This window comes from Sinocyclocheilus grahami, unplaced genomic scaffold (assembly GCF_001515645.1).
Source record: "Sinocyclocheilus grahami isolate Dianchi unplaced genomic scaffold, SAMN03320097.WGS_v1.1 scaffold855.1, whole genome shotgun sequence".
NCBI lineage: Eukaryota > Metazoa > Chordata > Actinopteri > Cypriniformes > Cyprinidae > Sinocyclocheilus > Sinocyclocheilus grahami.
Genome location: NW_015506034.1, coordinates 327019 through 349800, shown reverse-complemented (window position 1 = coordinate 349800; position 22782 = coordinate 327019). Strand labels below are relative to the sequence as shown.

The following is a 22782-nucleotide window of genomic DNA, read 5'->3' as shown; positions in this document are numbered from 1 at the left end:
TGTGGAAAAGCTACTGTGGTGAACTTTGACTAATCATGTGGCTTTCCCTTTACCACCTTGGTTATCATGGTGTTTATCAGCATATGTTAAAGATACAAAACAGATTTTAGTAACTAGGTATATTAACATCATAATAAAATACACATTTTTATAACGTAAAAGTACAATCTGTAAAACTTAAAATGATGCTAAAGTTCAGACAACCACAGCTGCCTTTTTTTTCTTTTTTTCTTTTTTACAGTGCAGTTTAAACCCGGTTTTAGATTATTATTTCACTAGATGACTTTAGAGCCCTAAAACAATGAACAGTTTGCTAGCTGTTAATGACAGTGTGAGTATACAGCTTTTCTAACTGGTCTTTAATTATTTAACTCTGTACAGAAATAATGCAAAAACCACTGTAAAGTTCCTATTTAAAACCTTGCTATTAATGACATTTAACCCACTATTAACTAAAAGGAGGAACTAAAACATTGCAGCGCTTCAGGTACATTTGAGTCAGGTTAAGCAAAATGTTGAAGTGAAACATACATTAATTTTGAGAATAAAGTGGAGATAAATTAAGACACACAAGGTATCTACACTTTAAATATGCAAGGCAATATAGGCAACATTTCTATAATGATTTTTATGACTACAGACAATTTCTATGATTTTTGATACATGACCAGAACCCCTTGCAAATGTCATTCATCCCATGAGAGGTTTTATTCTCTGCTCAGTTGTACCCTCAAGAGAACAATCATGAACAATCAACTTCTTCTTTAGTTAGTGAAGTAAAACAAGAATCATACTGTGGGTGTTGGAAAAAAAGTGTCACTTTGTAAAGACCGCATGGGAAGGATGTTCTTAAATGGACAGGGGACATTTAAATTAAAGGATCTGTTCACTTCCAGAATACAAAATTCCTGATAATTTACTCACCCCCATGTCATCCAAGATGTGGAAGCGCTGCAGCCTCTTCGGCCACCTCTAGGGGCGGCGAGGCGGACCCATTCTTCTTCCTCCTCCGTTTCCGAGAGGGTGGCACTGCAGCTTCGTCGGCCGCCTCTTAATATTCAAGTATGGTGACCCATACTCAGAATTTGTGCTCTGCATTTCACCCATCCAAGTGCACACACACAGCAGTGAGTAGTGTGGAGACACACACACACACACACACTTTTGCTGGGCTCCCGGGGAGCAGTTGGGGGTTTGGTGCCTTGCTCAAAGGTCTCACCTCAGTCGTGGTATTGAGGGTGGAAGAGAGCACTGTACATTCACTACTCCCACCTACAATCCCCGGCGGTACCGTGACTCGAACCTGCAACCTTTAGGTCATAAGTCTGACTCTAACCAATAGGCCACGACTGTCCCAGGTTGGTTCCTGTTTATGTTCTGAAGGTTTTTACAGAAGTGTTTATTCATATTTTATTCACCTGGCTTATACAGTATAACATTTTAACTCTAATATGTCAAGAACAACAAAAAAATGATACAATAATTTTTAACCTGGCTTTGTCCACTGTTCAGATTTCTGAACAATGTATAAAATGATTCACCTGTCTCGACGTGCAAGAAGCCTGATTATGTCTGTGAAACACACTCACTGCGTGACCTGTAGATAGCGCCAGAATATCTGGAAGAGAGAAGGGGACAGTGACTGAACAAAGGCAATGCCATAAGCAGCCATATCAGAAGCTAGTAAATAAAATGAGATAGCTAGCAACATAATTGTGATTACATCATAATTGTGATATTAAATAAATATTTATTTTTAATAAAATATTTATTATAAATATTTACATGTATTCGTTTATTAAAAGTACATGAATACTAGAAGTTGTGCGTTGTTCTCACATCTTAGAATGGGTCACACTGCTTTAAATACAACATTGCACAGAATAGGAAAACATCCCACTGGATTATGCGAAACTCCCATACATGGAGGACATGATCTTTTTTGATGGCCTGACGTACAGTAAAATTAGATGTGCCATCTATTCTCAGGTCATTTGATCAGATACACTGCAATTGAAAAGTTTGGGGTCAGTAAGATATATATATATATATATATATATATATATATATATATATATATATATATAAGATAGGGCAGAATTAAAGGCACAAATGGATGAACAATGCATGACACTTGAGCATTTATTAGGGAAAGCATCTGGGAGAATACACAATGTATTAATGTTATTTCTGAAAAACACTGGGTTAAGTGAAAGAATTTAATAGGGATTTTTTTTCTCTCTCTCTCTCCACCTCTCCTTTGATGTCAGTCTAATACCCACACTCCAGTCTAGTAGGTGGCGGTAATGCACTTTTGAGATGAGTTGCCAACCGCCATTAAACCTGAAAGAAGAAAAAGCTGTGCGTTGTTGACTGACCTCTGCTGGTGAACACTTGTTATTATCATACCTCTTAGAAAACATGGCTGCCAACCAGAGCACAGAGTGGAGGACCGTGTGCGAGAAATTTCGCCTGGCCCAGGAACTCTCCGAAATAGAGTCGAGAAAAGACCCTGAGAACAACCCTTTCCGATCAAAATACAAAGCTAGAGACCTGTTGAAGGAAATTCATTGTTCGTTGAAAAAAAATCACATCGAGGAGGAGGAGGAGGAGGAGGAGGAGGGCGAGGCTGACAATGAAGCAGGCGGTGAGTCCACGCAGATGGCGGATGGAGAACCGGGGAATGAATGTGGGAAAACGTGTATTGGAGACTCTCCAGCCGGTCTGCGAGCGGCGAGGCTCGCGGTGGTGCATTACTATCTCGGCGTGAACCACATAGAGACCGAGGAGCTGTCAGCTGGAGAGCAGCATCTGATGAACTGCATGAAACTCATTGACAAGTGCACAACGACACGGGAGAACGTCTCGTTATTTGTACAGGCCCGGGTAAATATACACTGCATATATGAGCCCTTTCTCCTAAAAGATTTATTTTGTTTTTTTGTGGTTGACTTCTGCGCTGTGGTGTGTGATTGTACGTATTGTGTTTTTGACAGAATCAGCTCGGCATTTTGTGGGCGGGAAGAGATGAAATCGAAAAAGCACAAGGATTTCTGGAAATCGCCGAATCTATGTATTTGCTCTACATGAGAGAGGTGTGTGTGGACCGTTTTGTCTCAGACCCTAGTGAAGTACTTAACGTTACCTAAACTGCAACGGCATTGTGTTGTGAGTTCCGCATGAAGTCGCTGTGACGTCTCCTCAATATTTGAGAATAACCTGATAACCCTAACCCTAAATTACGCATTTATACAATGTATTCTACCGTCTAGTTTCTGAATTATATTTGTGCATTAAGTGTGCAACATTTAACCTTTAGTTTTTATAAAAACAGCTTTTATTAAAGTAAAGCTTTTTTTTTTTTTACCTTGACATTAATTTCTAAATAATTCTGATGGTACGCTGGCTTCTAATAAGGCGAATGAGACAGGTTCACTGTTGCCAACTCTCCCAAGACAAATAAGCAACCGCTGCTTCCAAAACAAGCCCATTTTTTTTATGATTTATTATCATCAATATTATTTATTATCAATTATTTATTACCAATAAATGAGCCTGCAACATATTAAACTGAAACCACTCTTATCTGAAAAGCAAAAACAGAAGCTATTTTACAAAAATCAGCAAACTGCAACAAAAATAGGAACAAAACTCATCTCCAATCACCAGTGAGCAGAATAGGATCGGAGAGATGGAAAAGGAGAAAAACACAAGAGCTTCAAAGGGAGACTGTAATATAGCCACATATTTATAGCCTACTAAAATATAGGCTATTCAAACCATATTTACTCTTTAGTATTAGTATCGGACTACTTGTTTTTTTTATTACAGCCCGTGATAATTAATACATTACAAAAACATTGTAAAAATAAAAAAATAGGCTAAAAGAAAGTCATCCCACTCCTCTACGTCTACTTCTGTCATCGCTTGGATTACAGCATCACGGCACGCGCCTTCTTTTTGAACGTGATTTTCTCCAATGAGGGGGAGGAGGGGGCCGAATATGTGGCAAATTATGCTGCAGCGCTTATAATATTGCACTGGTTGGCTATTAACTGTGAGCAGACAGAGTGTCAACCAATGCATTGGAGAATACGGCGAACATAAATAAAGAAACAAAGTTGCTTGTCAGATTTTGCTAACAAGCAACCGTATTTTTTTAAATAAGCCCAAAAAACAGCGACCAGGAATTTTTTTCATGCAACTTTACAAAACAAGAAGCCCAAAGTCGCGTATAATACGCGGACTTGGCAACTATGGACAGGTTTCATAAGCTGTTTTTTACTGGGATTGGTGACAGGCCCTTTGACAGCTAGACACCCCAATTAGGACAGTGATATATTTACCACAGTGAATTTCACACACTTAACTGTAGGGGATCCAAAAAGTCTCAGAAATGCATAAAACTACATACAGTTGCACATACATGATGAAAATTATGTTTTGTGCTGACATTTGTTCACTTTATGTATATCAGGATGGTCAACCACCACTAGATCTTCAAGACTATTTTGTGTTGGAGGGAGAAGAATTATCCCAACAAGAGGAGACAAGAAGGTAATATCCCTCCCCATGATCCCCTCTTTATTATTGTGCTTCTACGAATGTTTTAACCCCACTTTTTCCCTGTATGTGTCAGCAGGTTTGAAATGGCATACACGCACACACTGTATTATCTGGCTCAAGTGTACAAGAATCTGCAGCACTATGAGAGATCTGGACAGTACTGTCACAGTACACTACAGAGACAGTTGGAGTACAAGCAGTTTGTGCCGCTTGAGTGGGCTATTAATGCAGCCACACTGTCACAGTACTACATCACCAAGGTATGATGTATATAGTGTGTGTTCCATTTAGTTTTGGAACAAGTTCATGCAAACTGCCTATTTCCATTGTGTGTGAAGTTATTTCTCAGGGTTTTTTTGTGTATCATGACTAGAGATGTCCCGATCATGTTTTTTGGGCCTCTGATTCGAGATATATACAGCTGCATCTCAATAAATTAGAATGTCGTGGAAAAGTTCATTTATTTCAGTAATTCAACTCAAATTGTGAAACTCGTGTATTAAATAAATTCAATGCACACAGACTGAAGTAGTTCAAGTCTTTGGTTCTTTTAATTGTGATGATTTTGGCTCACATTTAACAAAAACCCACCAATTCACTATCTCAACCAATTAGAATATGGTGACATGCCAATCAGCTAATCAACTCAAAACACCTGCAAAGGTTTCCTGAGCCTTCAAAATGGTCTCTCAGTTTGGTTCACTAGGCTACACAATCATGGGGAAGACTGCTGATCTGACAGTTGTCCAGAAGACAATCATTGACACCCTTCACAAGGAGGGTAAGCCACAAACATTCATTGCCAAAGAAGCTGGCTGTTCACAGAGTGCTGTATCCAAGCATGTTAACAGAAAGTTGAGTGGAAGGAAAAAGTGTGGAAGAAAAAGATGCACAACCAACCGAGAGAACCGCAGCCTTATGAGGATTGTCAAGCAAAATCGATTCAAGAATTTGAGTGAACTTCACAAGGAATGGACTGAGGCTGGGGTCAAGGCATCAAGAGCCACCACACACAGACGTGTCAAGGAATTTGGCTACAGTTGTCGTATTCCTCTTGTTAAGCCACTCCTGAACCACAGACATTGTTTTTTGAAAACCAACGTCAGTTAAAAAAATGCTTAATCGGCCCGATCCCAATCCTTGAGATTGGCTTGGGACATCCCTAATAATGACCTCCATGACTCTGTAGTCAAGGTCATAGTAATTACTAATTTACTAATTGTCTCTGTTGTCGTTGTATCACAGACACGGTATATGGAGGCCCGTCACTGTTTGGCTGCGGCTAGTGTCATTGCTACTCTTGCAGGAGAAATCCCCTCAGAAGCAGCTGCCAAAGAAAGTGGGTTCCTGTCTGGTGTTCATTCTTGTATATTGTTGGATGTTGTGTATTTCCCTGCATTTCCATTGCTTTACTGAATGCCATGTGATGGTTGCTAAATGAAAACAAAACTCCCTAATTTTAGGCCGTTCACATGTGGCCTTAGTTTTACTCATAGTGAAACTTTCACTGTAATAATACTGTATTTGATTATAATAGTACTGAAACAATGGCATTTAACAAAAATCTGTCTGTTATTGCAACACTCATGCTTGTCGGTTGTTTTAAATTTCATCAGATCCTGAGGTTGTACAAACCAATAAATTGTGGATTGTACAACTTTGCCCAAAATTACGGAACCTCTAACGTATAGAGATCAAATGTAAGTTAGTTTTGTGCAGAGACTCCATGAAGTACAAAAAGGTTATACCTACTAAACATCTTTGAAAGATCTAGAAAAGTGTTACAGTGGTGCATTTGAACATGGGACTAATGGTATTTACAAATGCAGAGTCAATGTTTTATATAAATTCTAAAGTCAGTATGATTTTTATTATATATATATATTTTTTAGAAGTTAATACTTTTATTGAGCAAAGAGGCATTAAATTGATTAACAATGACAGTAAAGACATTTATAATGTTACAAAATATTTCCATTTCAAATAAATGCTGTTCTTTTGAAATTTTTCCAGAAAAAATATTAAGCAGCACACCTGTACTAATATTTCAACATTGATGAAAAAATGTTTCTTGAGCAGCAAATCATTATATTAGAATGATTTCTAAAGGATCATGTGACTGAAAACTAGAATAATGGCTATTATATAAATTATATAAATTATTATGAATGTTCCCAAAGGTGATGCTGAATGTGAAAAACGTGAAGAGCTCCTGCAGAAGCGAGCCGAAATTGCCAGATGCTGGATTAAATATTGCCTTAATCTGATGCAAGATGCTAAAAAACTTCTTGAGGTAGCCATGCTTTTTTTCTTTTACATTTCGAGAGCTTTGACTTATTGACATGACCTATCTAAGCATTTTCAATTGCTCCATAGGATAATATCGGAGAACTAGACTTAGAGCGGCAGGAAGAATTGAAGAGGGCACGTCGGAATGAAGAGGAAGAAAAAGAGAAAGGAAGAAAAAGCGCCATCCTTTTTGGTTCAAGCGATACCTTTGACTCCATTTGCAGCCTGGAAGAAAAAGTAAGCAGCATGCTTCCACTAGACTTTGAGGAAGCCCGTAGCATCTTTCTGGTGGGTCAAAGCTACGTAGCCCAGGCCAAAGAGTATTTCGCAATGGATGGTCACGTGACAGATCACATTGAGATCTTGCAGGACCATAGCGCTCTCTTCAAGGTCCTGGCCTTCTTTGAACAGGATCTAGAACGGCGCTGTAAGATGCACAAACGTCGCGTTGACCTGCTGGAGCCAATCTGCAAGGATTTGAATGCTCAATACTATTTGTTAATCTGCCGACAGCTGCAGTTTGAACTTGCAGAAACCTATTATGAGATGATGGACCTGAAGTTGGCTGTGGCCGACAAGCAGGATCAGCCAGATGTGCACACCATAAAGAAGTTTAACCACTTGTGTTCCTCCTCTATGAAGTATTATCAGATGTTCCTCGACTCCACCCGCTCACCAGAGGGAAAGTTTCCTGAAAAGCTGGAGGATGACCTGTTAAGGCCGGCGCTGGTGGCCAAATTCCGTCTCGCCAGATTACAGTCCAAGCTTATTTCCAATAACCTGGCCACCCAACTGGAGAATCTCACCCACTCCCTGGAGTCATACAGTTTCTTAGTGCAATACTGTGAGGAGAACCCAGAAGCCAAGAAGTCTGTTGAAACCGAGCTAGAGTTGAGTATTGAGATGGTCTCCCTGCTTCCTCTTAAGATCAACAGAATTAGATCCAAAATGGCCCCCTGCGACTAACAGGCTGTTGAAAACAGTTCATTGTTGTCCCTCATATAAATATGAACACCTGACAAATATACACTACCCCTTGTTTATTGCCAGATCTAATGAGCCTTCCTAGGACCACCTTGTAAGAAACTCCTTCAACTGTAGAACCATTTATCACAAACTCTTGTGGATTGATGTAACTGCATGATTTACAGTCACTAATTTATTTTCAGTGTGCAATGTACAATTGTATTTAATGCAGTAAAATGTTTGTTTCAAATATCATGATTGGTATGTTTAGTTGGCCCAAGATTTAAGATATAGCTGTACTAATATTCAAGCATTTTATGCCAATAAACATGCAATAATAAAAAAAAAAATCTTTGTTTTGTCTTATTCAGTCAAGACAAATTTGAGCTTATTCACAGTATATTAAAGGAATGGCTTACCCAAAAGTCAAAATTTGCTGAAAATGTACTCACCCTTAGGCCATCCAAAATGTGCATGAGTTTGTTTCTTTGTCGTAGCAGATTTGGAGAAATGTAGCATTACATCCCTTCATCTGCAGTAAAAAGTTAATAACATTTTAATGTTTGTGCAAACTATTCCTTTAATTGTAAATTTCCATTTACACACATACACAGCTTAGTTTATTAGCAACAAACATTGTGCAGCCACAGCCATTATAGCTGGCTGAATGCAAAGAGGAAAGTACCAGACTACAATGCCTGTTGTAGTAATATCATTTAATTGAGTTGATGTAGCAAAAATACTTAGAAATCTTAAAAAAAAAAAAAAAATACTAGAAATTCTTCATTAAGGATGTGGTTCATATTGTACAAGATGGATCACAGATTAGAACAGCATTCATAATATGATCTGATTTCACAGAGTGAACTGTGCAACTAACTGCTGTTTTCAACAGACGGTTGACCCGCAAAGTATAACCCAAACTTACTGCATTTCCTTCTCTAAATATTTCAATAATACCATTCTGGTGCATCTCTTTATATGCTAAATCTATTGTATATTCATGATAAACAACTAATATCAAATAATTACCAGGATAGATCACTGACTACGGTTGAATGCAACGTTTTCACAAATTATCAACTAGAGTCTGCAATAAGAGTCTTGCTGCAGTTTAAATTTGTTTATTAAATTAATTTTTACTCTCATTTTCATACATTATAATCCAGTAAAACCCAGTGGTTTTGTCTATAATAATCCTTTCAGTTTGTGTGATCAGTTTTAGGTTAGGTTAAACTAAAGAAACCTCTTGCGTGGATGTTAAAAAGAAAAAATAAATACACTGAATTTTGTCATAGCTTTATCTGAGTAACCGTTAAAGAAGAGATGCATAGAGTGCAGGAGTTTTCCCAAAGGAAGTTTTAGTCAAGTCTCTGCAAGGAGCAAATATGTCTTGGTCAGAGGAAGCTTTACCAAACCTGAAATTACACGCTCTGTTCTTGAGATATCAGATCAATATACTTGAAATATGTGGGCCAAAATACCAGCAACAGTGTGTGAAAACCTTGTGAAGACTTACAGAAAACGTTTGACCTCTGTCATTGCCAACAAAGGGTATATAACAAAGTATTGAGATTAAATTTGGTTATTGACCAAATACTTATTTTCCACCATAATTTGCAAATAAATTCTTTAAAAATCCTACAATGTGATTTTCTGGAATTTTTCTCATTTGGTCTCTCATAGTTGAGGTATACCTATGATGAAAATTACAGGCCTCTCTCATCTTTTTAAGTGGGAGAAAATACTAAATACTTTTTTTCCCCACTGTATATACTGTGCACAACACTGCTCCACTATATTTTACTGTTTCACATATATTTAAAAAATGTATTCAGATGCTCATGTTTATAGCAACATATACCTCTCACTTCAAAATACAGTCTGTGCCTGACACACTATAGGGTACAGAGATTAAAAATAAAATAACTGATTTCACTTTTTAAAGATAAGAGCAAATCCATAAACCTGGAGCATATAAATGATGGACTGACCTCACTTCCATTATAAAACTTGCAAATTAATTAGCCATTTGTCACTCACTTTAGCTAGGTTCTAGCTTTCAGTTTTCCAATGCCTTTTTATTAGTTTATGGATTGATAACACATACATTCTAAAATCATTTTTTATTGTGAATCAAATTATGGTTCTCTCATTGGACCTTTTTTCTCATATTTTTTGTTTCGTTTTAATCTAACTTGTTTTGCCATTCCTGTTGTGTATTTTTAAAACAACGTTTGGATTCCTGTGTGTATTAGTTGGCTAGTACTCGGTGTTTTTTAGGATTGAGTGTTGAGAAACCTTGCCAAACCGAGCTGCTGTAGGCTGCTTTCAGGAAACAATGACGCACACATGGGCAGGGTCTTTTACATAGGCTACTATTGAACTGGGAAAAGTTCTTGTCCGACGTTCATCTGAAGACATTTTCTTTCGCATCTTCTGCTTGACAGGGACAACAGAATGAGCATTTACCACAGAATAACTTTGGCACTGGCAATAATATGCCTTTTTGGGGACATCGGACTGGGTAAGTTTTTCACGCATTTTAAGATCAGTTGTTAAAATAGATGATAAAGTATAAGGTTAATGGACTGTTACGGAAAGTGTTTCTGGGTTTTAGAAACTGCGTGTCTTCATGTAAAGTTCAAAGGAAATCATTATAAATTATATTTTAAGGAAATAAAATAAAATAAATTGAAGTAACTTTCAACACCAGTAGTTGTCTGTCAAATCCATTTTTCAGTTATACTGAAAACATATATACATCCAGCTCTGTTATAATTAAGCTTGACATGACGCTTTTAATTAGTCAATTAAAAAGAAAGAAAAATCATTTACTTTCATTATATCGAGCGTTTCCCATACTGACATTACTTAGTAGGCTAGCTTAATAATGTTTTTTTAAAATAAGTGTGGAAGTCATAATTTACTTGTTCTTCGATTCCGATATCCGGTTCATTAACGGGTCTATCAACTAATCTTTTAATACTTTTGAGGAGGAAATATTTAGATTATTGTGTCTTATTCCACATACTGTGCTCGGCAGGCTGTTGCCGATTAGCCTAAATCATTTTATTTCAACAGCAGAGACCGGACTATTGGTCGAGATGTGTGGTTTTGAATCACTAAAAAGATCCGGCTCATTAGAATCATTCGTTCGTATTTCGGACTACACTGCAATGTGAAGCATGGTTTTGATTCACTAAAAAGAATCGACTCCTTGGAGTTGTTAGTTTGGGTAGCAGCTGCAGGAAATTGTTTCATATAGAGAAAAATGTCATATAGCACGATATTCTTCGGCGGAATTCAATATAATACATAATAAAAATACACAAACAAACAAACAAACAGACAATGCATAAGATAATACATCATAAATAAAAACTTAAAACATACTGAATCTATTTATAAATACAATTTGTGCTTAAAAATGACAAAATAGGCTACATAATAAAAACACAGAAGATATTTAAGTAGGCTAATCTGGCATGTTCATTATTAACAAATCATTCCAGAGGAGTTTGAGGACGGTGTTAATGTCTGACAAGCCCCTCATCTGTCATTCTTTATTATCCCTGAACACAGGAGCCCCATACAAAGGCAGGTATATGTGGGTGAAATGCAACCCGGATCATAAGAATGCAAACTGTGTCACACAGATGGGCCCCTTGGTGCCCCTCTCAGGGCAAAGCTCTCGACTTCCGCCTTCTGCTGCAAAACACATGTAAGTTGCCTGTTTATTCATATATAAAATATTCATATTTATGTCTAAGATTAGTCAAAACTAACAGGATGTATGCACGCCACTTCTACAAATTAACTTTCATTTAATTCGATTTAGTTTTAATAGCACAACGAAAAATCATATCGCCACTATCCCTGCTGTCATATCTTGTGTTACAGCTTAATCATCCAGCAATAGTCTAATAATTTCAAAATCTGCAAGAGGAAGATGGAGTTTTTACGTACCCGTATAGGGCTTTTAAAGAAATCCTTCAGGGATGCTATCAGGGTGTTAAAATAACAACCAGCAAGTAAACAAAGGGGTCTGTCAAACAGAATGAACTGTAAGAGATTTTTTTCTACCTACAGGAAGTACTGATTGCTTCCTCATTAAGTATCAAATAGAAAATGAAGATTAGATGAGATGTTTAAGAAATGAAACTATTTAACAAAATATGCTGAAGTTGTTGAACGTCAGGGCCATTTCCCGAATCACTCATATGTTGTGACATATTGATTGTGAAGCTTCACCACATGATTCAAATCTCTGTTATCGTTTTCTTGCCAGTGCAGATTATTTCTGCTGAAAGTAGTTTAGACTATGTCTTTTCTTGGAAATATAAATATTCATAAGGCTTTACAGATGTTTTCTGCAAGGTTTTATAATGTCAAATATACATTTTTAGTTCTCATTCCTGCAACAACAAATGTTGTGTATTATATAACTAGATAAGGTCCTAGATAAAGCACTCAAATGCTTCATCATTTCTGCTAATCAAACAATGTGATTATGGTTTTATTGATATCAGTGTAACATCAATGTTTTTTAATTAGTTCTTCAGATTGTGCCTTTACTCAGCATTTCTCAAGCTGAATCACTTCCTTCCACACATCAATCACATTGACATCACAGCAGCTGGATCTCCTCAAAGTGTTCATGATCTTCATAGCCGGAAAACATAATATCTCACAGATCAACAAGATAACTAGCATATTTCTCAGTAAATTAAAGGGATAGTTCTCCCAAAAAGGAAGATTTTGTCATCATTATTGATCAATTTTATTTTATTTTTTAACACAAAAGAAGATATTTTAAAGAATGTTGGCAACCAGATTCTGGTTGGTAAACAGTTGGCAACAACAACTGTTTCTGGTCTCCATTGACTTCCATAGTAATTTTGTCCATACTGTGGAAGTCAATGGCTACCAGCAACTATTTGGTTTCTTCAAAATATCTTCTATCGTTCAACAGATGAAAGAAACTCATACAGGTTGGGAACAACTTGAGTGTGAATAAATGACAGAAATGTCTTTTTTGGGTTAACTGTCCCAATGTTCACCCACTGTTTTTGTTAACGGTTACATTTCCCAATATATTCCCTGTACTACTCTAAACATAGTGCTTGTCACAAGGAATATGTCATTTTTATTTAGACATTCCATTTTGTTTTTTTAAGTCTAGAGTGGAGAGGTCAGTGAGATGGTTAAGAAATGGGCTCCTTATGTTCTCAGCAAAATTACAGGAAGGGCTGAGAGGATGTTGGAGCGCTCTAGAATGACTTTGTGCTATTGTTTCCAACAGATTCCCAGTTAGCACAGAGGAAGCCACTCCTGAGACGGAGGAGCAGTCAGGAGAGGGTTCAGGTAACTCAGACACCTTCGCTCCTTTTATCAGTATGGATCAGCAGTTGATGAGAGACGGTCCAGAGCAAGAACTCAACAAGAATGAAGAGGAGGGATCGACTGTCGAGTCCAGTGGAGACATCGATTACGCCAAATATGTTTCAACTCAGAAAATAGATTGGCTTTCTAAACAGGATTTGAAAGAGGAAGACATTATTGCATAAAGGGCTACATTACATCTCATTTGTTTTTTTGTTTTTTTCTTTTTGAACCATACGGGATGCTGCTTTTTTGGTCACAGATATAATTAATATATATTCTTAAAATGTGACATGATCTGCAAAAGTGTATTTTATTCCAGTTTGCATTGTAAGGATCTATTTTTATTTGCTCTTCAACTTTGAAACTTTTATATTATTATTATTATTATTATAATTTTATTTACTCTTAATGTCCACAGTGTGACCCATGATCTGTATTAAAACAATAATTTTAATTTTGGAATGGAAATATTACTCAATTCAACAGAGGCAATTTAAATAAAATGTTTGGATAGAATTTTGTAAAAAAAAATATAAACAGCTTGAAAGATCAAAGACCATTTTTTATATAACTCCGACTGGATTCGTCTGAAAGAAGAAAGTCATATACGCCTAGGATGCCTTGAGAGTGAGTAATTTATGGGCTAATTTTCATTTTTGGGTGAACTAAACCTTTAATAAATTGTATAATTCAGTTATTGAAATAATCACAACAGACACAAATAGAGTACAAAATAATGCCTGAAAGTATAAAAAAATAAAAAAAAGTTTTTCTTTTCTTTGTTTGTTTGTTACCAACCTGTTACCAACATTAGGTGCATGGAAAAAAGACAAATTCTCGCATTTTAATAATAATAATAATTCCTTACATTTATATAGCGCTTTTTTGGGCACTCAAAGCGCTTTACATAGAAGGGGGGAATCTCCTCAATCACCACCAGTGTGCAACATCCACCTGAATGATGCAACGGCAGCCATATTGCGCCAGAACGCCCACCACACACCAGCTTATTGGTGGAGAGGAGACAGAGTGATGAAGCCAATCAGCAGATATGGGGATGGTTAGGAGGCCATGATGATCAGAGGCCAATGGGCGAATTTGGCCAGGATGCCGGGGTTACACCCCTACTCTTTTTCTAAAGACATCCTGGGATTTTTAATGACCACAGAGAGTCAGGACCTCGGTTTAATGTCTCATCCGAAAGACGGTGCTTTTTGTCAGTATAGTGTCCCCGTCACTACACTGGGGCGTTAGCACCCACACAGACCACAGGGTGAGCACTCCCTGCTGGCCTCACTACCACCTCTTCCAACAGCAACCTAGTTTTCCCAGGAGGTCTCCCATCCAGGTACTGACCAGACTCAACCCTGCTTAGCTTCAGTGGGCAATCAGTCTTGCAGGGTGATATGGCTGCTTTTAATATTACAACACGAATATATCTAAACTAAATGTATGTGAAGGAGTGTGTGAAATATATTAATAATAATAATAATAATAATAATAATAATAATGTCTAGATGCATGCTATTTGGGCTTTTATTGTTTACTTTATCCAATAGCTACAAAATATGATTATACTAATTATGGGATAAAAATAAAACTAATAACTGAGAAAGTAAGAACAAAAACCTTACCAACATAATAAAAAATAAAAAAACTTTTATTTTGAAATCCAGTAGCACGGTTAATGTTTCAGCGCTCACACGCTGTGTTCCCGTCGGTCCCAGTCCGTTCAGGGGATCCAGTGGAAGCTGTACTGAGGAGGACTGCGTTAAAGCTAAAGCCACGGAGCTGAAATGGTGAGCGTTAATTCAGACTGCATTTAATGTTTAAAATTCTTGCACTTACTACACCGCTTGCCTTATTCCCTCTGGAATAATAGCTCACGATCCTGGCGAACATGTTTGCAGTGTATCCAGTCTGAAGTAGGCCAGGGAAGTCGTGAAGGATTGGGTGGGGAGGCTGCTTATTATCATATCAGTCAGCGATAAAACACAGTAAACGGGCTCTAGTGACTGTAAAAATTGGCTCTAATGGAGCATATGTACATCTTGAGCTTGTTTAAAAAACTTACATCCACGCAAATCCTCCAGGACCGTTAAAAACATCTGTAAAGCTGAAGGTTAAATCCAAACTAGATACCGAGTTCATGCTGTTTTTCACTAAAGTGAAGCTGTTTGTAAGTATACAAATCTGCACTGCAGTACCGTATGGATATTGAGCAATGCAATGCACATGATAGTTAGACGGTTTCCGCACTGCGTCGGCGTTTCCTTTAGCTATTCCATAGATGTGATTATATTTGTATTGAGACATATTTAACAGTTAAGCTAATAGCAACATATGTTCATTTATGTGTAAAATTACTGTGTAAAACGGAAGACACCAACGAAAATGCCATTCAGTGTAACAATAGTTCATATAGCAAAAAGTTTTGTCAGGCATCTTTAGAACAAGAAACATTTGGTGACATTAAAAGAAATTACATCATTTAAGGATCAAAGTGCATCTTAAAACCAAATTTTTGATTGCTGCATGCAATGTATTTTGTTTTCTGTCTAGCCACTGCATAAGTGTGTGTGTCTCCCTTCATGCAGAGCTCTTCAGTGATAAAAGCAATACTCATGAGTTTGTAAACCTTGTGAAGGAGCTCGCTCTGCCCGGAGAGCTGACACAGAACCGCAGCTATGACTTTGAGTTCATGCAGGTGGAAAAGCCATACGAGTCTTATGTTGGAGCGAATGTGCGATTGAGGTTAGTGAAGACTTTGCAGATGTTTTTTTCCCCCCTTCATCGTGGCTAAGTTTGGCCAAACACTAATGAGAAAAATCACATTATTTGTCTTTTGACTGCTGCTTTAGGACACAGTTAATCTTTCAAATTTGTCCTGGCTTTAATTTAAACTCGTATCTTTTTCGAAAAGTCAGAAGATCATATGCTTTTTATATCTCTGCAGGTATTTCCTTAAAGTTACAATTGTGAGGAGGCTGTCTGATTTGGTGAAGGAGTATGACCTCATTGTGCATCAGCTGGCCTCCTACCCTGACGTCAACAGCTCTATCAAAATGGAAGTGGGCATTGAAGACTGCCTACATATAGAGTTTGAATATAATAAATCCAAGTAAGTGCACTTAAAACTTTACTGTTGATTTAATCCTAGTTACATAAAGTGAGTTGCTGAGTAATTCTAAGTATGTATGGATTCATTGGCTTAAAATTATTAGTCTAAATGAGCTAACAAAAGTTTTTTTGCCTATCAGGTATCACCTCAAAGATGTAATTGTGGGTAAAATCTACTTCTTACTTGTACGGATTAAAATCCAACACATGGAGCTTCAGTTGATTAAGAAAGAAATGACGGGAATTGGTATGATGATCTTTTGTGTTGTTTTATACACGCATATGTGAATATGATTTATGCATGACTGTTTTGAAAAAATATTAAAGAACATTTTATAGTAGTCCAGTTTCTTTTGCATGTTATTTATTTTAAACAAGAACATTTCTTTATATACACTACCATTCAAAAGTTTGGGGTTGGTAAGATTTTTTAAATGTTTATGAAGCATTTTTGCTCACCAAGGCTGCATTAAACACAGTAAAACAATACTGTAAAAACAGTAATATTGTGAAGTATTATTACATATTACAAAAATAATATTTTCTATTTTACTATATTTTAAAGTAATTTATTCCTGTGAATCTGAATTTACTGCAGCCAGTGTCACATGATCCTTCAGGAATCATTCTAATATGCTGATTTAGTGCTCAATAAACATTTATGAATTTATCAATGCTGAAAACCATTGTGTTGCTTAATATTTTTGTGGAAACCATGATATATTTTTTCAGGATTCTTTGATGAATGGAGTTAATCAAAAGAGCAACATTAAAAAATGTTAAAAAACGAGTTCAAAAGACCAACATTTATTTGAAATATAAATCATTAATAACATAAAATATCTAATATTAAAATTTTATTTAAAAAAATTAATAAAAAAATTTGCCCCCAAACTTTTGAACAATAGTATATTTGTAATACATTTTTATAAACTTAGTTGTTTTTTTCCCATAACTTAATCACTTAAAATTCATTAATTTCTCATTTGGTGCTGAATAATGTAAGATTGAAGTGCATCGTGTGACATGCTTCTCTAGGGCCGAGCACAACTACTGAGACAGAGACTGTGGCCAAATATGAGATTATGGATGGAGCACCAGTGAAAGGTGAGCAGCTGCTTCACACCATTTTCTGTATCATTTTGTAATGATATGAGTGTAGATGAGTCTTTTAAAAAGTTTAATAGTTACTACAGAAGACGGAGTAATAATGCCAAGTAGACCATAATAATGGGCCTCATTCAGGAATCAAAACAGAACAAATTTCTGTGTAAACCATTCATTAAACCTTTCGTGCATGAATCATCACATTCAGTTTAAGGCAGGGTTATTATAGTAAAATAAACTAAAGCCATACAAAATGTTTTTACTTGAAATAAAAAAAAGAACTTAAACGTTTTATTTCGGCTAGTTGCCACAGAAACATCTAATTTTCATTTAGTTTAACTTGATGTAATAAACTAACTAAAACTGAAATTAAAAATTTATAAAAGCTATACAAAAAATAAAGCTAACAAAAATGACTAAACAACCAAATTACTAAAACTTCAGCTAAAATGAAATGTAATTCAAAATATTCAAAAAATTGTATTTCAAAGATACTAACACTGGTTCAATGCTTCATATAACATCTATATTATATATTGCCAGTTTCATTATTCCTAAACTGACTTTTTTCTTCCTACTGCGCTAAAAATTTATTTCTAGGTGAATCCATTCCTATTCGCCTTTTCCTGGCTGGTTATGACCTTACACCCACAATGAGAGACGTAAACAAGAAGTTCTCTGTGAGGTACTTTTTGAACTTGGTGCTTGTGGATGAAGAAGATAGGAGATACTTCAAACAGCAGGTACAGTTGTAATCAAATTTACAGTATGAAAAAAAATTATATAAAATCTATAAGAATTCTATAAAAATTGTACTTTCAGTGTCTCTTTGTCCAGCAAGGTGAATAGAATGATTTGTATTATTTGTAGGAAATAGTTTTGTGGAGGAAGGCACCAGAGAAACTGCGGAAACAGAACTTCCATCAGCGCTACGAGTCACCTGAGCCTCGGCCGAGTCTCTCTGCTGAGCAGCCGGAAATGTGAGCGGGTTTTGGAAAGCAACCATCCAGGGACACACATACCTCTCAGTGACCAGTCGCAGGAGAGGAGAACATCTTCCACCGAACATACAAGCAGATCGCTGTTCACATGGTCACCCCTCACAGCTTATGGTGATGAACTGTGCCTGATTTGGCTCGGTCCTCCCTGCCGTCTACAGCAAGCAATCTGTTAGTATACAAGGACACTTTTTAGAAAGCACTGGAAACAATGTAAGTAATCTAGCACATCTTGAAGGTTGCACGCCTCCCTAGATGAAGAAATGTTTTTAAAAGTGCACTCACTGGTATCCTCTATGTTCCACATCATAGAGCAGAAACACATAGAACTAAACACATTTTAAAGAGCTTCTTCATGCATGCTAGCCGCTGAATCTGAGTGCATAGTAACAGTTAATAAAGGCAATGGTGTCAGTTTAATTAAAAAGGTCAAGAAATGTAATGGCACCCAGGCTACACTGTATTTGCAATCCACTTAATGTTGTAAAACATTTCTATTTAACTTGTTTAGCCATCTTCTCTGTTGTTTGTTTCTTAAATACTCTTTGTTAAATGAATTCTGTCCTTGAAATAAAAAAGTATATATATAAAATATTTTAAAGAAGTTTTGGACTAGAAGCTTTATAAAACTAGGACAGTTTGTGTAATTATATTGGGCACATGTATTCAACTTGTCAGCCCAGTTTTGAATAACATACTGGCTTAGTAGTAAAAGTGAATTTCTGAGATGATGCATTGCTATTTATTGCTAAATATCATCTCTGCTGCAAATACATTTCATACCATCTAAATTGTTAGACGCCCCAGAGAAATGATGGAATTTTGTTGTATCCTTTGCATGTCATCCTGCTATAATGTTTCCTAACAAAGAGGGATGTTAACAATTTTTCATTGTTGCAAATGTGCTCTTGCATATTTTGTGGTTTATGGATTAAATGTTTATTTGGACCTTTTCATTTTGAAACCGTTTTTGATTTCACTCTAAAACCAAATGTATTCACTTTTTTTTTCTCCGTTCTTCTATTGCTTTGATTTTAAAACTCACACTACATTACTAATGGAAATGTCTGTGTACAAAGCCATCGAGTGCCCCAATGGAAAAGACGTAACGAGTGTTTGGAGAACTGATTGAATAGTTGTGCTATGGCAACGGAGTCATTTGTACCTCTTGAAAAATTGTACATATCAAGTCATAGTTTGTTTATCTGCCAATGTCAAATAAAAATGAAAGTTTATACTTACAGCTACACTATGTATTTATAAAAATATCAATGTTATTATTGAGTGGTGCTAAAAATCCATCTTTCAAACCATGTTTTACCTAGAAAAACTTGATAAACCATAGTGACTTGGAGCTGTCGGGACCACTGATCTAAACAATTTTTCATTGTTGCAAATGTGCTCTTGCATATTTTGTGGTTTATGGATTAAATGTTTATTTGGACCTTTTCATTTTGAAACCGTTTTTGATTTCACTCTAAAACCAAATGTATTCACTTTTTTTTTCTCCGTTCTTCTATTGCTTTGATTTTAAAACTCACACTACATTACTAATGGAAATGTCTGTGTACAAAGCCATCGAGTGCCCCAATGGAAAAGACATAACGAGTGTTTGGAGAACTGATTGAATAGTTGTGCTATGGCAACGGAGTCATTTGTACCTCTTGAAAAATTGTACATATCAAGTCATAGTTTGTTTATCTGCCAATGTCAAATAAAAATGCAAGTTTATACTTACAGCTACACTATGTATTTATAAAAATATCAATGTTATTATTGAGAGGTGCTAAAAATCCATCTTTCAAACCATGTTTTACCTAGAAAAACTTGATAAACCATAGTGACTTGGAGCTGTCGGGACCACTGATCTATATATATAATATCTATTATAGATCACCATAGCAAAGTCATGGTGAATTTAGTTTACCGGTGCCTTATGTTTATTCATATTGGAATCGCCTGACAGACAATATTGTTTGGAAAAAGGTTTGGTTAATACCTAATCAATATTTAATTACAAACAAGGTTAAGGAAGAATCATTCAAAATTATACACAGGATTTACCCAGCCAAATATTATTTGGTAAAATTTAAATCTGATACTGATTTTAGTTGCTCCTTTTGTGTCAGTTGCCCTGAAACTGTGGTACATTTGTTTTGGCATTGCCCTTTTGTAAAACTATTTTGACAAAATGTAATTTTATTGTACAAAATATTGATAATCATTTTTTGTTATGGAAAGATGTATTATTTGGTATATTGGAGAACAGCAAAGAAAAGCACAGTCACGTTTACATGATAAATCTTATTGTTTTACATGCAAAATTTCATATTCACAAATGTAAGTTCTCATGCAAAATAAAATTGTTTTTTTTTCTTTTAGGAAGGAAATGGAGCATTATATTGATACTCTTCGATTTTCTATGAAACAAAAAGCAATTAAAACGGAGAAAGTCTGTAAACGCTTTAATATTTTTATATAAATTTGTATTTGTATACAGCCCCTCTAGTGTGAAATTGTTTCGCCGCCTTCTGGGGAGACGACTCTCACTCTCACAGTGCATTATTATTAGCATCTAGTATTATTATCCAGGTATTATCTAGCCTTTGAGCATACATCAGTTGTACCAAAGAGTATAGAAGACCAAGAGGCGAAACTCGGTAGAACGTTCCATTGCAGCAGCAGCCCTGCGCTTCCGCCATTCTGGAGTGAACGCGACTCGGCACTCCACTAGATTCTAGCGGTCGCTATGGCAACTATCAGCTGCTTTGTTTAAAACAAAAACCATACATTAAAGCTGAAATACAGCCTGAACAATGACAACAATAACGCACAATCACTAGACTAGTTTTAGACCCTTTTAACAGTTTATTTTACAGATTTTATTTTAAAGTCTTCCCTTTTTTCACAAAACCTTTTGCTCTCTAGAAACCATGTCAGTTTCGGTTGAAAATATTTTAAGTTGAAGTGTTAGCATTATACACACTGAATTAATACCAACATATGAAACTAAATGAATGACAGAAAAATTAGGAATGTTGGAAAATAAATATATAACAGATTGACAGTAAACTGTTTTTGCAGTATTGTCTTAATGTCCGTTAAAGGAAGACTGTAAACAAAAAAAACTTTTTTATGTAAAAAACACACACTTACACACACACGTACAGCCACTTTCTCCAAAATTGTTAATTAATTATGACAGACACAGCAATGCATCATGTTCTAATCTAGATCATCACTGAATGACAGAAAAATTAGGAATGTTGGAAAATAAATATATAACAGCTTGACAGTAAACTGTTTTTGCAGTATTGTCTTAATGTCCGTTAAAGGAAGACTGTAAACAAAAAAAACTTTTTTATGTAAAAAACACACACTTACACACACACGTACAGCCACTTTCTCCAAAATTGTTAATTAATTATGACAGAGACACAGCAATGCATCATGTTCTAATCTAGATCATCACGTTTGTAGAGTGTTCCAGGGGATTAAAACGTACAATATATATTTCAGACCTAGTGGAGTAATAGTAAATAATAATATAGTAATAGTAAATGTGTAAAGTTGCATAAGCTCATTACTTAGTGTCATATCCCTATAAATCGTTATTATGGTTTCTATGGCTAGGACCAGCAGTTCCTACAAGGATTTAAGTTTACTACTAGACTAAAAACAGTTCAAGTTAGCAGGTGCATAAGACAGCGATACGTCCCCCTTCAAAACACACAATATTTGACACTTTTGTGAATAATTACCTGTCAGGGTCTTTGGGAAAACGATGAAAGGCAAGATTTTTACTGTCACACTGATAGTTTTTGCAGTGGATTGTCCAACATTGCGTTCTTTTATTCCACTTTGACCTCTCTTTCGTTGTTATTCTGTCTGTTTCTGTGTATCTGTGCGGTTGTCCAGTTGGTATTTTCACCCCAAAATGGCGGCCGCGCTACCGAAGCGCCACCTAGTGGCTGTTACCCAAAAAGCATCAGAGTTTCGCCTCTTGGTCTTCTATACTCTTTGGTTGTACACTCGATAATGTCCACTAAGGTTTCGGACGCCACTAAAAATGTCTGTCCCCTCAAATAGTGCCCCATTTAAGGGCATAGTATAGGGAGCGATTTCGGACACAGAGCTGATTAGAACTGTTTGTAACGTTACATGTCAAACCCCGCAAGTAGTTTCAGTTTGTGCCACTTTCCAAAAATGATTAACCTTCAATATTGCACATGTTATAGCGAACGTATTCTCTTGATATCATAGTCTATAATACACTTCATAGACTATGATATATTTCCCCTAAATATTTCCAATCTTGACTTTAACACTTGAATCATTAGTGAAAAAA

At 36.1% G+C, this 22782-nt stretch overlaps 3 protein-coding genes across 3 annotated transcripts; all 3 read left to right on the top strand.

The window, feature by feature from the left end:
• The first annotated feature begins 2389 nt into the window (after window positions 1-2389).
• Window positions 2390-8148, top strand: kifbp (kinesin family binding protein). Its single transcript, XM_016247849.1, has 7 exons — window positions 2390-2886; window positions 2997-3095; window positions 4478-4557; window positions 4643-4826; window positions 5812-5905; window positions 6747-6859; window positions 6943-8148. The coding sequence occupies exons 1-7, from the start codon at window positions 2422-2424 to the stop codon at window positions 7819-7821; spliced, it is 1914 nt and encodes a 637-aa protein (XP_016103335.1). The 5' UTR covers window positions 2390-2421; the 3' UTR covers window positions 7822-8148.
• A 2046-nt stretch (window positions 8149-10194) lies between these two features.
• LOC107563064 (serglycin-like) lies at window positions 10195-13666 on the top strand. The gene is made up of 3 exons (XM_016247850.1): window positions 10195-10348; window positions 11407-11545; window positions 13127-13666. The coding sequence occupies exons 1-3, from the start codon at window positions 10282-10284 to the stop codon at window positions 13389-13391; spliced, it is 471 nt and encodes a 156-aa protein (XP_016103336.1). The 5' UTR covers window positions 10195-10281; the 3' UTR covers window positions 13392-13666.
• Window positions 13667-14896: 1230 nt separating this feature from the next.
• Window positions 14897-18420, top strand: LOC107563039 (vacuolar protein sorting-associated protein 26A-like). The gene is made up of 7 exons (XM_016247814.1): window positions 14897-14962; window positions 15857-15963; window positions 16166-16330; window positions 16470-16576; window positions 17368-17436; window positions 18037-18179; window positions 18307-18420. Exons 1-7 carry the CDS (start codon window positions 14897-14899, stop codon window positions 18418-18420), a joined length of 771 nt encoding a protein of 256 aa, XP_016103300.1.
• Window positions 18421-22782: the final 4362 nt, after the last annotated feature.

Excerpts from the sequence above, each read along its gene's own strand:
- kifbp (XM_016247849.1), top strand. The coding sequence starts at position 2,422 with ATGGCTGCCAACCAGAGCACAGAGTGGAGGACCGTGTGCGAGAAATTT. Across the intron at positions 4,827-5,811 it reads CACAGTACTACATCACCAAG|ACACGGTATATGGAGGCCCG; the intron begins GTATGATGTATA and ends GTTGTATCACAG. Across the intron at positions 6,860-6,942 it reads ATGCTAAAAAACTTCTTGAG|GATAATATCGGAGAACTAGA; the intron begins GTAGCCATGCTT and ends ATTGCTCCATAG.
- LOC107563064 (XM_016247850.1), top strand. The coding sequence starts at position 10,282 with ATGAGCATTTACCACAGAATAACTTTGGCACTGGCAATAATATGCCTT. Across the intron at positions 10,349-11,406 it reads TTTTGGGGACATCGGACTGG|GAGCCCCATACAAAGGCAGG; the intron begins GTAAGTTTTTCA and ends CCCTGAACACAG. Across the intron at positions 11,546-13,126 it reads CCTTCTGCTGCAAAACACAT|ATTCCCAGTTAGCACAGAGG; the intron begins GTAAGTTGCCTG and ends TGTTTCCAACAG.
- LOC107563039 (XM_016247814.1), top strand. The coding sequence starts at position 14,897 with ATGTTTCAGCGCTCACACGCTGTGTTCCCGTCGGTCCCAGTCCGTTCA. Across the intron at positions 14,963-15,856 it reads CAGGGGATCCAGTGGAAGCT|GAGCTCGCTCTGCCCGGAGA; the intron begins GTACTGAGGAGG and ends AACCTTGTGAAG. Across the intron at positions 18,180-18,306 it reads GGAGATACTTCAAACAGCAG|GAAATAGTTTTGTGGAGGAA; the intron begins GTACAGTTGTAA and ends TATTATTTGTAG.